The 12,038-nt window shown below is 49.8% G+C and overlaps 5 protein-coding genes across 5 annotated transcripts; all 5 read right to left on the reverse strand.

Annotated features, from left to right (window-relative positions):
• Positions 1 to 61: 61 nt before the first annotated feature.
• Positions 62 to 2,059, reverse strand: PV08_01232 (arginine-tRNA ligase; the record flags this gene model as incomplete). Its single annotated transcript, XM_016375595.1, has 1 exon — positions 62 to 2,059. The coding sequence occupies one exon, from the start codon at positions 2,057 to 2,059 to the stop codon at positions 62 to 64; it is 1,998 nt and encodes a 665-aa protein (XP_016240871.1).
• Positions 2,060 to 3,167: 1,108 nt separating this feature from the next.
• PV08_01233 (uncharacterized protein) lies at positions 3,168 to 3,497 on the reverse strand (the record flags this gene model as incomplete). Its single annotated transcript, XM_016375596.1, has 2 exons — positions 3,168 to 3,350; positions 3,435 to 3,497. The coding sequence occupies 2 exons, from the start codon at positions 3,495 to 3,497 to the stop codon at positions 3,168 to 3,170; spliced, it is 246 nt and encodes an 81-aa protein (XP_016240872.1).
• Positions 3,498 to 3,780: 283 nt separating this feature from the next.
• PV08_01234 (uncharacterized protein) lies at positions 3,781 to 5,197 on the reverse strand (the record flags this gene model as incomplete). The annotated part of the gene is made up of 4 exons (XM_016375597.1): positions 3,781 to 4,269; positions 4,322 to 4,454; positions 4,500 to 4,663; positions 4,724 to 5,197. The coding sequence occupies 4 exons, from the start codon at positions 5,195 to 5,197 to the stop codon at positions 3,781 to 3,783; spliced, it is 1,260 nt and encodes a 419-aa protein (XP_016240873.1).
• A 2,373-nt stretch (positions 5,198 to 7,570) lies between these two features.
• On the reverse strand, positions 7,571 to 8,774 carry PV08_01235 (uncharacterized protein; the record flags this gene model as incomplete). Its single annotated transcript, XM_016375598.1, has 4 exons — positions 7,571 to 7,757; positions 7,850 to 8,033; positions 8,128 to 8,425; positions 8,499 to 8,774. 4 exons carry the CDS (start codon positions 8,772 to 8,774, stop codon positions 7,571 to 7,573), a joined length of 945 nt encoding a protein of 314 aa, XP_016240874.1.
• A 1,455-nt stretch (positions 8,775 to 10,229) lies between these two features.
• PV08_01236 (uncharacterized protein) lies at positions 10,230 to 11,252 on the reverse strand (the record flags this gene model as incomplete). Its single annotated transcript, XM_016375599.1, has 1 exon — positions 10,230 to 11,252. One exon carries the CDS (start codon positions 11,250 to 11,252, stop codon positions 10,230 to 10,232), a length of 1,023 nt encoding a protein of 340 aa, XP_016240875.1.
• Positions 11,253 to 12,038: the final 786 nt, after the last annotated feature.

Raw genomic sequence — 12,038 nt, forward strand, 5'->3', positions numbered from 1 at the left:
TGCTCGTTGGAAGCGTCGTGCTCGTTGGAAGCGTCGTGCTCGTTGGGAGCGCCATGCTCGATCAGATCAACACTTTCTGACTGCCCACTAGTAGACATTGAGTCAGCAACATGACTGCGACCAAGTGAAGAAAGACTTGCATTCGTAGTGGCACCATCCCAAGCATTGCCATCCCATTGCTCAATGTCTGACGGACGCATTCGAAGAAGGCAAGTTGGGCCATGTTTTGCTGTGAACTCTCGCCAACTCCCTCCACCTCGTTCTCAAATATCGTAGAGAGTACATCGGTCAGACGATACAAATAATTGATGATTACCGAAGATTCCAAGTTCTTGACCGATGTCTTGACCATGCCTGGGAATTGAATAAGAACACGCAATGTATCAAAGTATGCTTCCCCCTCAAATATTGTATAGTCTGCATTCTCAAGCTCTGCTCGGTCGATGATCACCCCTTGGAGTCTGCAGTCAACTTGAGTAAACCAATAGTGAAGGCTCAGGCCAGAATGGCTGTCCATGTCTCCCATCTTGTGAAGATCAAAGTTGAACGTGGTGCCGCGGCGGATGGAAAGTTCTTGTGCCATGAGGCCTACCGCAGCAAGACTGCCAGAGACGTCATTAGTAGTATCACCACGAAGTTCTTCGAGATCTTCAGGGTTCGCTTCCAGAAATTGGCCCACTGTGCCTTGACATTGGTCGATGATATCTTTCAGTTGCAAGCCATTACTGCCTTCAGGCCGTGAGAGACCCTTTAACCTCCCAAAACTCACATGCTGCAACTTCGCCGCCAAGTCAGACTGACCTATAATCTCAAGAGCGGCAATGACCTCGCGAAAGTGCGAGTCTTGTCTCGAGGTCACCACGTAAATCATTTTGTCGAAGGAGAATTGATTGTATCGCTCCACTGCTGCAGCAATGTCTCTCAAGAGATAAGTGGTTGTTCCGTCACTATATCGTGCAATTGAAGTCGTCGAACCCCTGTACCCCAAGCTTTCATAATCGATAACCCAAGCACCTTCACTTTGTCGGTAAGCGTTACGGTCTCGAAGAGCCGTCTCGATTTCGGCGATGGTCTCAGGTCTAACCAAAGATTCTCCGGAGTAGTCGTCGAATGTGATGTTCAGTCTTGCGTACTGCTCTTCGTACTGTTGTAAGCAAGCATCACGGAATTTGCGACATAGCTCGACAGCCTCCTGATCCCTATCTTCCATTCGTCTAAAGAATGCTTCCTTGTCTGCCGTGATCGCTCTTTTCTCCTCTGCCAGTGCAGTGCGCGAGAGGGTATCTATCTGTGAGAAAACATCCACAAGATGCTTCAGTGGATCTGACTTAAAGAGCTCCTCGGACCCAAATCTGAGCCAGCCCACCGCCAGCAACCCAATATTCCGGCCCCAGTCGCCCAGGAAGTTCATTTTACACACATCCCACCCGAGTTCATGGTACAGTGATGCAATGTGGTTGCCGATGATGGTGCTTCTCAAGTAATTACCATCAAACTCCTTGCCGAGGTTTGGGGAGGAGAAGTCCACAACGAGCTTCTTCTTAACAGTACTGTAGGGAGGCGCAACGCCGACAACCTCATCCTCGGCCACACTTCCATATAAAGTACCGCGGTCAAGGATGTAAGAGAGGAGGATACGTGCAAGGGTAATCGGCGCAAAGAGAAAGCGTAACTGAATCCCATCGTCCACGGGGTTTGCGAACAGGGACGAGGGGGGAAACTGCAAAGTTAGCCAAGAGTCCTCAAGCACGTAGGTGGAATACACATCGCATCGTACCCTTTGTTTGAGGTCTGCAGCAGGGTTGTCGCCGTCGATATCTTCAAGTCGAAGGCGAGGGAGGGCGACAACAAGGTCCCAGTCTTCCACTGGCCATTGTATAGACTCAAGTGCAACTTGAGGGTCACAACCAGTGACTTGAACCAGTATTTCCGCTAAATGCCTGATGTATATTTCAACCGGGTTGTGGTTGATATCTGTATTTGGAGATAGTGATGGCCAAGCTTCTAGTCCTAATTCATGGAATAAAGCTGAAAGACGACCTTCGGTGAGCGTTGCCATTGAAGCCCATGTAGCGAGGGATACAACAAAGAACCTGTCTGAAGACCTGCACAGGAATTGGGCAAAGAGATGTATAATAGTCTTCCTAGGAAGCAGGCGTGGGAGCGAGTTGCCTCACAATGGAACTGGCCAATCTTAGCGCCTCTTTTCGCATGAACGGTGGGGTGCCAACAACCAATCCTAGTATGCAGGTAGGTGTGTTGTCGAAGCCATGGGTATTGGCTCGTCGATTAGTGAAGCGGATAGCACACCGACCGTGTTCTGGGGCGACCATACGCGAGTGATATGCGTCGCCAGCTGGCGTATGCTGCTTGGCTCCTCAACCCAGGCCACGTCCGATCCAAAGATCGAAGAGTGTTCTGTTTAGGCTTCACCCAAAGGCTAACTGCCCCCGGTCGTCTCGACTGCGTACTAATTGCGTGTGGAACAACACCATGACTGCCCAGTAGATCAGACGGCCACTTTGGGCTCACTATGGCCTCACTCTGTGGCACGGACATCCTGCCCAGCGGACAGTACTCTAATCCAGAGTATTCCCGTTGTATCCAGCGCATGTGCCCAATAATTCGCTGTTTGCAGTGCTTGCTCGACGGGTTTGGCATTTCAATACATCTGGCGGGATTCAGGCTCAAAGCTGGCTATTGCTAGAGGATGCAATGCGTGGTTCGTCGGGATCCCATTCAAATTCCCAAAGCTCGTTATCTGCTAACGCGGCAGGTATAATGATTGAGGTCGTTCAACCGCATTACGGGAGAACATGCCTCCAAACGCGGGCGTGAGCCTTTGTTCTGCCCGTTCAGGGTCACTTCCGAGATGTGGCGATTCTGTTGCTCCAGGTCCGGGCTCACTCACGGATGGTCTGTACCGCCCGACGAAATCCAGAATTGCAATTATTAGCTGCCTGCAATACATACATCCTCTCATTGCAGAAGAAATGCACAGCATTCGGCAAGATTTTCCGTATCGGTCTGCATAGTAGATTGCCAAGAGCGCAATGAAGAAGATAAAGAGTGACGCAACGAAAGCGTATGCAGATGGAGACACGGGTATGGCCCCTGGTTGCATGGAGAAAATAGCGGCAGTTAGAGCGATGGGTAAGCTGATCTACTCAAGTCTCAATTTCGTCTGCAAGCATAATTTCGGTGGACCTGCTTACCATGATTATGTTGGATACATTCCTGTTGGATTTTGCGAGGTGATAACTTGCTTGGGCCAACTGGTTGCTAGCCTCTGCTAATTGGCGTTGTTGCACACCAACCTCTAACTCATGTCTTTTGAGATTGTATTTCAACTGTGCGTGGCAAGCTGTTAGCAGTCTTCTCCCAGGGTAATTTTCTAGTTGACCATCCCATTTCAAACGCATAGAGATGCTTACCTTTTGTTCTATGGCAACCCATTGCTTGTTCAGAGACTGTAATTTTTTCCTGAGTGCCGACATTCTGTCGAATGTTGTCTGTATAGCACAAAATGTGGAGTATGTACTTGCTGCTGCCGATGGAGGATGAAAAATGGATTGGTAGCGAGTGAAATTTGTCCACGCATCGAAAGGCTTGTCCAGTACCTCGAGTAACCCAGACAATACCAGCGACATACTGCCGATGCGTGTGAGTGATTGGCGAATCTTCTCACCTTCTTGCTTCGTCGCTTCCTCGGTAGCATGGCACTCAGTCAGCTTATAGGGGTGGGTTGTGTATTCCTTCATTTGTAAGTATCTAAAGGCCCTATGAGGGAGGCGGAAAACAAGAATTGCTCACCTCGGCATGCCTGATACTTTTCTCTAGGCTTTTGACCACATTCGTCCACTCTTGGAAAACTTGATGTACGCGGATATTGGCCACGTTCAGGAAGAAGTCCCTCGCCTCCTCAGTGTGCTTTGCAGTTTGGCCATACTCGAACGGATGTGTATCGAAACCATCTGTTTGGTCTTTCTTATACTGAGACGCTACCTCTCCACAATCGCCGTCAAAGTAACTATCAACAAAGCAATAGGCAACCCATCTCCATTCGTCGACACCAGTAAGCACACATGAAATCTGAGCTTGGTAGAGATACGACTTCTCACCATTGCCATTTAGGAATGAGACGTCTATGCATTTCCTGAGGGCATGGCCAGTGTTGTCACATCGAGTATCTTCGTTGGGGCTCGGGGTAGAGCGCCACGCATAGTAAGGCAAGTGGAGTGAGAGATGAAATTCTGGCCAACCAATTAACTGCCCAAAGGTTTAGTATGCGGTACCTTGAGATTTAGGCACGAATCCTTACAGGTATCGTCACCTCCATCGCACTTTCGAAGCCGAGATACTTGGAGAGTGCATCTCGCAGGATTGGGGCTTGCCTGAAGGTAGCCGTGCCTGCGAGAGCGTAGATGTTCCAGCAGTCGAGGTCACTGATGAACCTGGGAGGTTGTTAGTGCAGGGGACAGAGAATGGGAGATACTGACACTAAACGCCGTTCTATGTCTGAATCCTCATGTCGGCCTGTGGCTACGCTTCCTTTGGTGGTGGCGCAGTCGAGTCCTTTCGGCTTGGGCTCGCATGCCGCTTTAGCTGGATCCGCTGGAGGTTGATTCTCTTGAATCTCACATGCCATGCCGCTGCGATATCTCTAATTTTATCCGGGTAAGCCATCGACCTCCCATACCTCCCGAGTGAATACCTGACTTACGGGAGTCCTCAATGCTCGGTACAGATCGTGCGCCGTGAGCCATTCGGTGCTAGCTTCAAACCAGCCAACTCCGCCTTCCCCAACCCACGCTTTACACTGCAAAGGGTGCCCTTCCCATGTCGGCTTTTTTAGACGATCAAGATCGGCGCCGAAGGTGTAGTCCTCCACCATATCCGCCTGAGGCAGCAAGAAATCCGGCGCATAGTAGTCCTTCATAAACACCCGGATGACACTCTCTTCCTCTTCCTCGTCCTCGTCAGCCTCATCCTCACAGTTCGCATTGTTCTCCTGGGCCCCCTCGGCCGCTGCCACCAACACTCGTTCGCGTAGCTCGAGCCACGAGATATTTTCGCTGTCGCAGATTGCCTCAACTGAACGGCGAGTCGAGAATTCAGGGTTCCAAGTGGTGGGGCATCTTTGATAAAAAAGGTCTGCTGCATGCGCTGCTGGAGCCTCTTCCTGAACCCCTGACATAGTCACATGGCCTATCAAAAAGGATCGTGATGGAATATCAAAGAGACGTGCGCAGCTTCCGGAGAGACTGTAAACAAAAAGCTCCTGATGACTGCATTATTAGGCTATCAGAATATTACAACAGCTCTATATAGCAACTCGCACAGCTACAAATAAGGCGATCACTCGCTCGATTGACCGTGTGCTGGACCTACGCCCAATGCTGACTTCTCGGACGGTGAATCGCTCTTCTCAGCATTGTTGAAGCCCAATGCAACCGCAAAGGCGCTGCTTGCAAGTAAAGCGCCCAATCAAGCGGTAATTGCCTTTTTTGTGTTGGTGTTTGCCTTTTTCCTCAACTTTTAAACAACGATCCCTCGTGACCGTCTCAAGTACCCAAACAAAATTGCAATCAACTGATAGAAGGGACTTTTGATCTTGTTCCTCTCATTGGGTGATCTTATCGAGTTTACATTTATTACACCTCGCATGTCCGCAGCTTGGGCAGTTCTCCGATTTGATAGAAATGGCGCTTTTCCCGTCTTTGCACTTGATTCGTGATCAGCTGCGAGTCTATGAAGAGGGCAAGGGGACACCAACACATGACCATATAAAAACGGCCTTTTTCTTCGATTTTGAAGGCGGCCTCTCATAATCGAGAAGATAGTGCCCGAAGTGTTGCGGGCCGAGACGTTGCGGCCCGATAGGCAAACGTTGAGGCGGAGCGTCTCGAATCGCTCCCAGTATTTCATCTCCTATACTGTCACTGGGTTGTGTGCTGTCGATGTAGTGGTGTTGAGCGTACGTCTCGTGACTGGTTGTAGCTGGAGCTGACTCTAATAGGGCATCCTCCAATCCTGGAGACACTGCCAACCTCATGGCGGAGCTAGGTTTTCCGGCACTAACCGATGACGATCGAGAGAGGGTATTCTGGAAGGTGTGAAATACCCTCTTCGTTCGATACAATGGAACTTCAGTTGCGAAAATTGTCTACTATCTCCTGTTGCTCTGGAGTTTGGCAGCAGTCAGTGCGTTGAAAAATGCAGAAGGCTGGGCACTCAACTCTCTATCAAACACTAGAGAGCATGGACATATGCATCTGCATACCCGCAGGCTTGAGCGTACACCGCCGAACTCATTTTGTGCGACTTCCATTGAACCTTGCAGATAATGGGAGCACTAAATAGTTTGTTTTGGTTCCTAAATTTTTATAGTTATCCCCAGGCAGGCAAAGTATATAAGTACTATACTCCTTCTCCCATCACGGTCTTAGACGAAAGAGGTTCTTTGTCCGTTAGAGACACAGGCGACTGCACACCTCAAAGACTCTTTCTCTCGCTTATGCGATCTTGCTTGCTAAAACAGAGGACCTGACCCTTGCATGGATACTCACTTGATCAATACCCTGTCTCGCTTTCCCGGCTTTCGATCCGTGCGCCCCGACAGCCGGTTTGAAGGGTTAGTGGCAGCTTCACTGGTAAGTATCATAACAAGGCTTGCTGCAATGCAGCCTTTGAAGGCGATCTATGCCTTTTTATTGGGAAGGTTCTAGACTAATTTTGCTAACGCATCACACCGCCCCCTGTACGACCAAGCTTCGTCAACCCCCCTTGCGATCAGTCGGTGCGGTTCCGGTATTTGATGGGGGCACGAGGAATGATGGATGCGCAACGAGGGGAGAAAATTGAACGACAAAACACGGGGCGCAGTCACATGCACGGGCAATGATTGCATCGCCCCCCCTCCTTTCCTGCGCATAGCAATTGCTTCTACAAATGGTCACAGACTCATCTTCTCTGGCTGAGGATTTACGACAAGGGAGTGCAAGGCAACTCGATTGAGAAAACTGGCCACTTGTTGGTATGTGATAATTTTGTGTGCGTGAAGCTAAGGTACTGTACCTTGGGAGGAGCAAATATGCGTGCCAAGGAGTAAACTACTGCAGAACTGTGTACGTGTGATGAGCCCGCACCTGTGGCAGCGGGCTCTAGCAATTCGATCTGGACCCTTTTGAGTAAGTGACGCAAAACTCAGGTATGTAGGTAGCACAAAGCTATTGGATTGGAGGCCCTGGACTCTGACAGCTCCCGAACCCCACTTGTGGAATCACGAGTGCTCTTTCAACTGCCTCTCTACTCCGGAGTGAAACGGGAAATTCTTCGTGGCGAAGTGAGAAAGTCTTCCGCGCGCGGGTCTCGGCAGTTTCGACTTCGCTGGCAAAGCGCAAGTGGTTTTCTTGGTTCTTCCACTCAGAAGCTATGTACAGGGAGCTTCGAGTCAGTCAAGCTGAAAACTCCGCAAGGCTACACCGGACTCGCTTGGATTGCTATGTAGGACACTCGACCAGCGCCTTCACCTCACATCCACAGAACGCTCATCCACCATGCGAACTTCTCAGCAGCCACTCATCTCTTGGTTAGCCTCCTTCCTACCACGAGCTGGAGGACTAGAAGATCGTAAAGTTTCCTCGTCGCCGGCGGGCCTTCGTCCGAGGTCGGCCATGCCGCCTCCAGCACCGCCAAACGGGACGCCGTCAATCAACACTGATTCTTGGCCAAGCAGGTACTGGTAGTAATAATACCTATCTCATGTGTTAAAACACCTTCCATACAATAGCGTACAGGCTCAGTAGGCTGGATCAGAGCAGATTACGCCGGAAGGAATTTTGCTTACGCCGCAACAAAAAGTGCTCCACCGACAATGTTCCCCAAGCCTGCAGGGACGACGCCTTTCCAAATGTACAGCCCTACACTGATGCCAGGCGTATCGTGCCAGATTGCGATGGGAATGAAATACATGTTCGCCACCACGTGGTCGAAGCCGAGCGACACGAATGCGAACGTCGGCCACCAGATTCCTAAGCAATGTCGCCGTATCAGCATAGCACACCAGCGTACATAGCCCATCGTGTATAATGTAAGGATAGACGGAGGGATGAGGCTTCCGCTTACCCATGATCTTGCTAAAATACTCCCTACCTGACATGCCCAGATAACAGGCCAAACACACGAGCCAATTGGCTCCGATTCCACGCAGGAAGACCTGGTGCCATTGTGCCGCGACTTGTTTCGTCTTTGCAAACGCCTGTACTTCCTTCGTGAACCCTGCTGTGTCAAACGTGCCGCCGTACCCAGTGATGATAGCAACTATGAACAGCGAGCCTGCAAGGTTGCCCCAGAACGTGGCGGCCCAGTGGATCAACATCTTGGCGATGCTGAGGCGGCGGTGATACACGGCCATGGCGGTATACTGTCGCAATAACAACGCATCAGCTCGAATGACCAATGTGTGACGCTCACTTTTGAAGTGTATGTGGACATACCATGAATGACCCCGTGCACAGATCCGCCCCGGTCAGGACAATTATACACAGTCCGTAGGGGAACACCAGGGCCGAGATGGTCCTGATGAGGCCTGGGGCGTTGTCTTGAAACCAGGGCGCCGTGTTGGTGCTAAGCACCGTCGCGCAGGCGAATGATAGGATACATCCAGCCGAAACTCCGCTGAAGAAAACCTTGTCTAGACGTGTGTTGCCTTTCACAACGCCGGCCCGCGACACAATCTCGGCTGTTTCTTGAGGGTTGTAGCAGTTGTACATGTTCGTCAGTCGAGTCGCTTGACCCAAATGATGTGCTGTTGTTGTTTGGTATGAGGGGTGAATGTTGAGAGTTCCCCTGCAGCACTAAAAGACCCTGGAGTGATCTCGGTCGGGAGAGAGAGAATTCACTGGGATGATTACCCAGGGCCGATATATAAGTCTCTCCTTTCTTTCCGGGAACACTTATCTAGCCCTGCCACCTGTAAATCGGCCCTGAACGGAAGGAAGGCTACAAGGCCATGGTCCGAAAGTGGCAGAGATACTATATCGTCTCCACATAAGTTGCCATCTCATGCTCGCTTAGGCGTAAGAGGACCGGAATGGTTCGCCGGTTCCTGGATCCGACACTTCAAAGATTGGTTTCACCATACCCGATATGTTAGTTCAGACATTGATCTGCCAAAGAATGGCATAAGATCCTGACAATTATGCATCCATCTTGGCTGGAGGCCCATCAAAGATGGTTACACATCAAAGATCGGATCCATCAAAGATAAGCGCGAGGTCGATGTCTGGACGAGGTAATGCTAGATCAGCACGGCTGCTTGAAGAATGCGGCAAGTAAGAGTGTTGATCTGATGTGACTTCGGAGTCGCTGACGTATCTACCTATGTTTGTCGACCAGGTATTGCTGTGGACGTTGAACTCGGACGAGTCGATGACAAGGATTGACAGTGGTTCAAATGATATCGATAGATATGGGTGGGTACAAGTAATATTTGTACAAATGTCGATGAAAAAGCTCCGGAGTTGCGGAGGTACGTCGACAAGAAGTGGGTCTGACGATCTTCGGCGCAGAAACGAGTAATATTGAGGAAGCATGAGGAAGCCAAGTATATCGTATATCGGGTCTCTAGCTCCTCCCATCTTGCGAACATTTCAGAAGGTCGTTGTTGCACTGTCGGAATAAAGGGGCAAGACGCAGATAACAAGGCGGAGATCAAGGTGTTCATGTTTTAATGAGTTTACCAGTAGACAATGTTCCACCAAGGCCACCGATTGTACATTTGAGAGTTTCCGCCGTAGAAAATCGCTACTATACAGTCCTGCTTCGAGATTTATGGCTCATGGATTCCCTGTTGCCTTTCTACTTCCGATGCCGTAGCGGTCTATCTCGAGTTGAAAAGGAAGGCTCGTGGTACCAGTAGCCCTCATCAGATGCGGCTTCTTGCAGCCGATCTTACGATGGCAAGACTGAGGTACAATCTGCTGCCTCTGGCGAAATGTGTAGGTCCTCGAGGCGACTGCCGCATAACTATGGTTCCATTAGAATCTGATGGTTCTCTGCTGAATCCTGGAAACTCCCGGGCATGGTCTTCGATCTGCATCTGCACTTTTAGTCGTACAAACCTCTCTGCTCGATCTTCACTTCAGTATTATCCTGCATTTGAACATGTTCGAGCAGGGCAATCCACTGCACTTTCAAGGCTAACATTTCCGCGATCAATCTCAGTCTCAGGTCTCCTGTTCATCGGCCGAATCTTCCTCAACCTGGGTTTCCATGATCCTTTTCCACTCTTCCATCATTTTCATCATATCACCAGGCGCCATGCTCGCGTCCACGACTTCTTTGGGTAGCTTGTGAGCGCTATACTTCGTCGCCGCAAATTGATATGCCTCGGGGTCGTCACTCTGCACGAGACGAAACTCTGGGTCGAAAACCGTATCTGCTTCGGGTTCCGGGATGGACAGGATCTCCAGCCAGGAGAACAACAACGGATCAGTCCGAGGTGCCCAGGGGTTGATATCAATCAGCCAGACTCGTTCATGTGGAGGTGGAATGTAGACGTCGAAGACGAAATTGTCATCTGGAAAATCGGCAAGACAGTATAGAAACTCCTGGATCTGGCTCTTTAATGCGCTCCGCAACTCGAAAAGAAACTCAAAGTGGTTCATTTCCCGCTGGCTGATGGCGATCAGCTTGCGGTTCCGCACAAAGCATCGGAATTCCAGTGACGGATTCAGGTTGAACGATTTTCGAAGGATAAGGTGATAAGGCACGTCGACTTGATCTGTACAGCCGTCAAAGGCTTGCTCGAGATCGTGCGTGATGAAGTCGCTGGACTTGAGAAGGAGGTATATGTCGTTTGGCGTCCGGCATTCTAGGTCGTTGGTAGGTGCGATCCAGGTCGCATCCTTGGGAGCGGACCAGTTCAACTTCGGGACAACTTTGCCTCCTAGTTCGGCGATTGTAGAACGAACTCGCTCGTGAACATCGGACCATGACTCGGAAGGATCCTCCTCGTCCTCGTCCTGGAACCCACTATCTTGGTCATTCGGAGAGTTTTCAGGAGGCAATACGATTCCATCGGCTCGTAGATACTCCAGAAACGGCTGTGTGAGAGGTATGAGTCGAGCTTTTGGTGTAAGTGATCTGAAGCGAGGATGCCATGAATGATATGAGCAGTTCAAGATATGTGTTGCTGTCACGGGTGGGAACGGGAGCGCGGTCAACGGTTTCGGCCCATCGTCAGTCATCTTCTATCACAGATCCCTTGACGATACCATCTCTTGAATAATTAGAATAACACAGTCCTGATGGTTTTGTCTATGTTACAAGAAGGGAAGCACTGAGAACATTCCAAGACAAAATTAGTAATTGAGATCGCCACGTAACGGGAAGCTGTGGCTTGCAATTTCTACGGTCAATCATTGTGCCACACAAGAAGTTGGAGTACGCAGGAGTACAACGTCTTGCTGTTACCACAATTCTCGTATTTACATCAGCATCCCACCAACTCTTTGGCGAGCCTCAGTGTAATTTGCAAGCTCAACCGGCAAGAAAGATGCATTTGCACAGAAATAGGTAGAATCTGCTGGTGAGTCGCTCTCTGCGCCTTTACGCTAGGCAGAGTAGCACAAGCACAAAAGGTTACTTTTGAGGGAGATACTTCTGTGGAAGGTCCCTGAAGTCATATGAAATAAAGAGTAGTCTCAAAAGACTAATAATTTTCTCGACGGTCCAGGTAAACGGTATGTAGGTACGGAGGCGTGCACAAAATGTTGAATCACACGCTAAATCTTAGCGCAGCCGCTAAATGTAGCCGAGGGGAGGCGGTGTAAGACCTCCCTAGTAATTTGTATGGGATATTTTGCAAACCTCACCAGGTTGAGGCATCGATTGCATCGGTTAACTGCATCATCGCACTATATTACATATATTGTTCTCATGATTAGAGCCTCCTAGGCATTGAGTTAGAGACTTATCAATAAGCGTAGTCGTTATATATTGTTGAGCGTCGTCGGCGATATAGATATTAATGA

The sequence above is a fragment of the Exophiala spinifera genome, assembly GCF_000836115.1.
Source record: "Exophiala spinifera strain CBS 89968 unplaced genomic scaffold supercont1.1, whole genome shotgun sequence".
In the NCBI taxonomy this organism is placed as follows: Eukaryota; Fungi; Ascomycota; class Eurotiomycetes; order Chaetothyriales; family Herpotrichiellaceae; genus Exophiala; species Exophiala spinifera.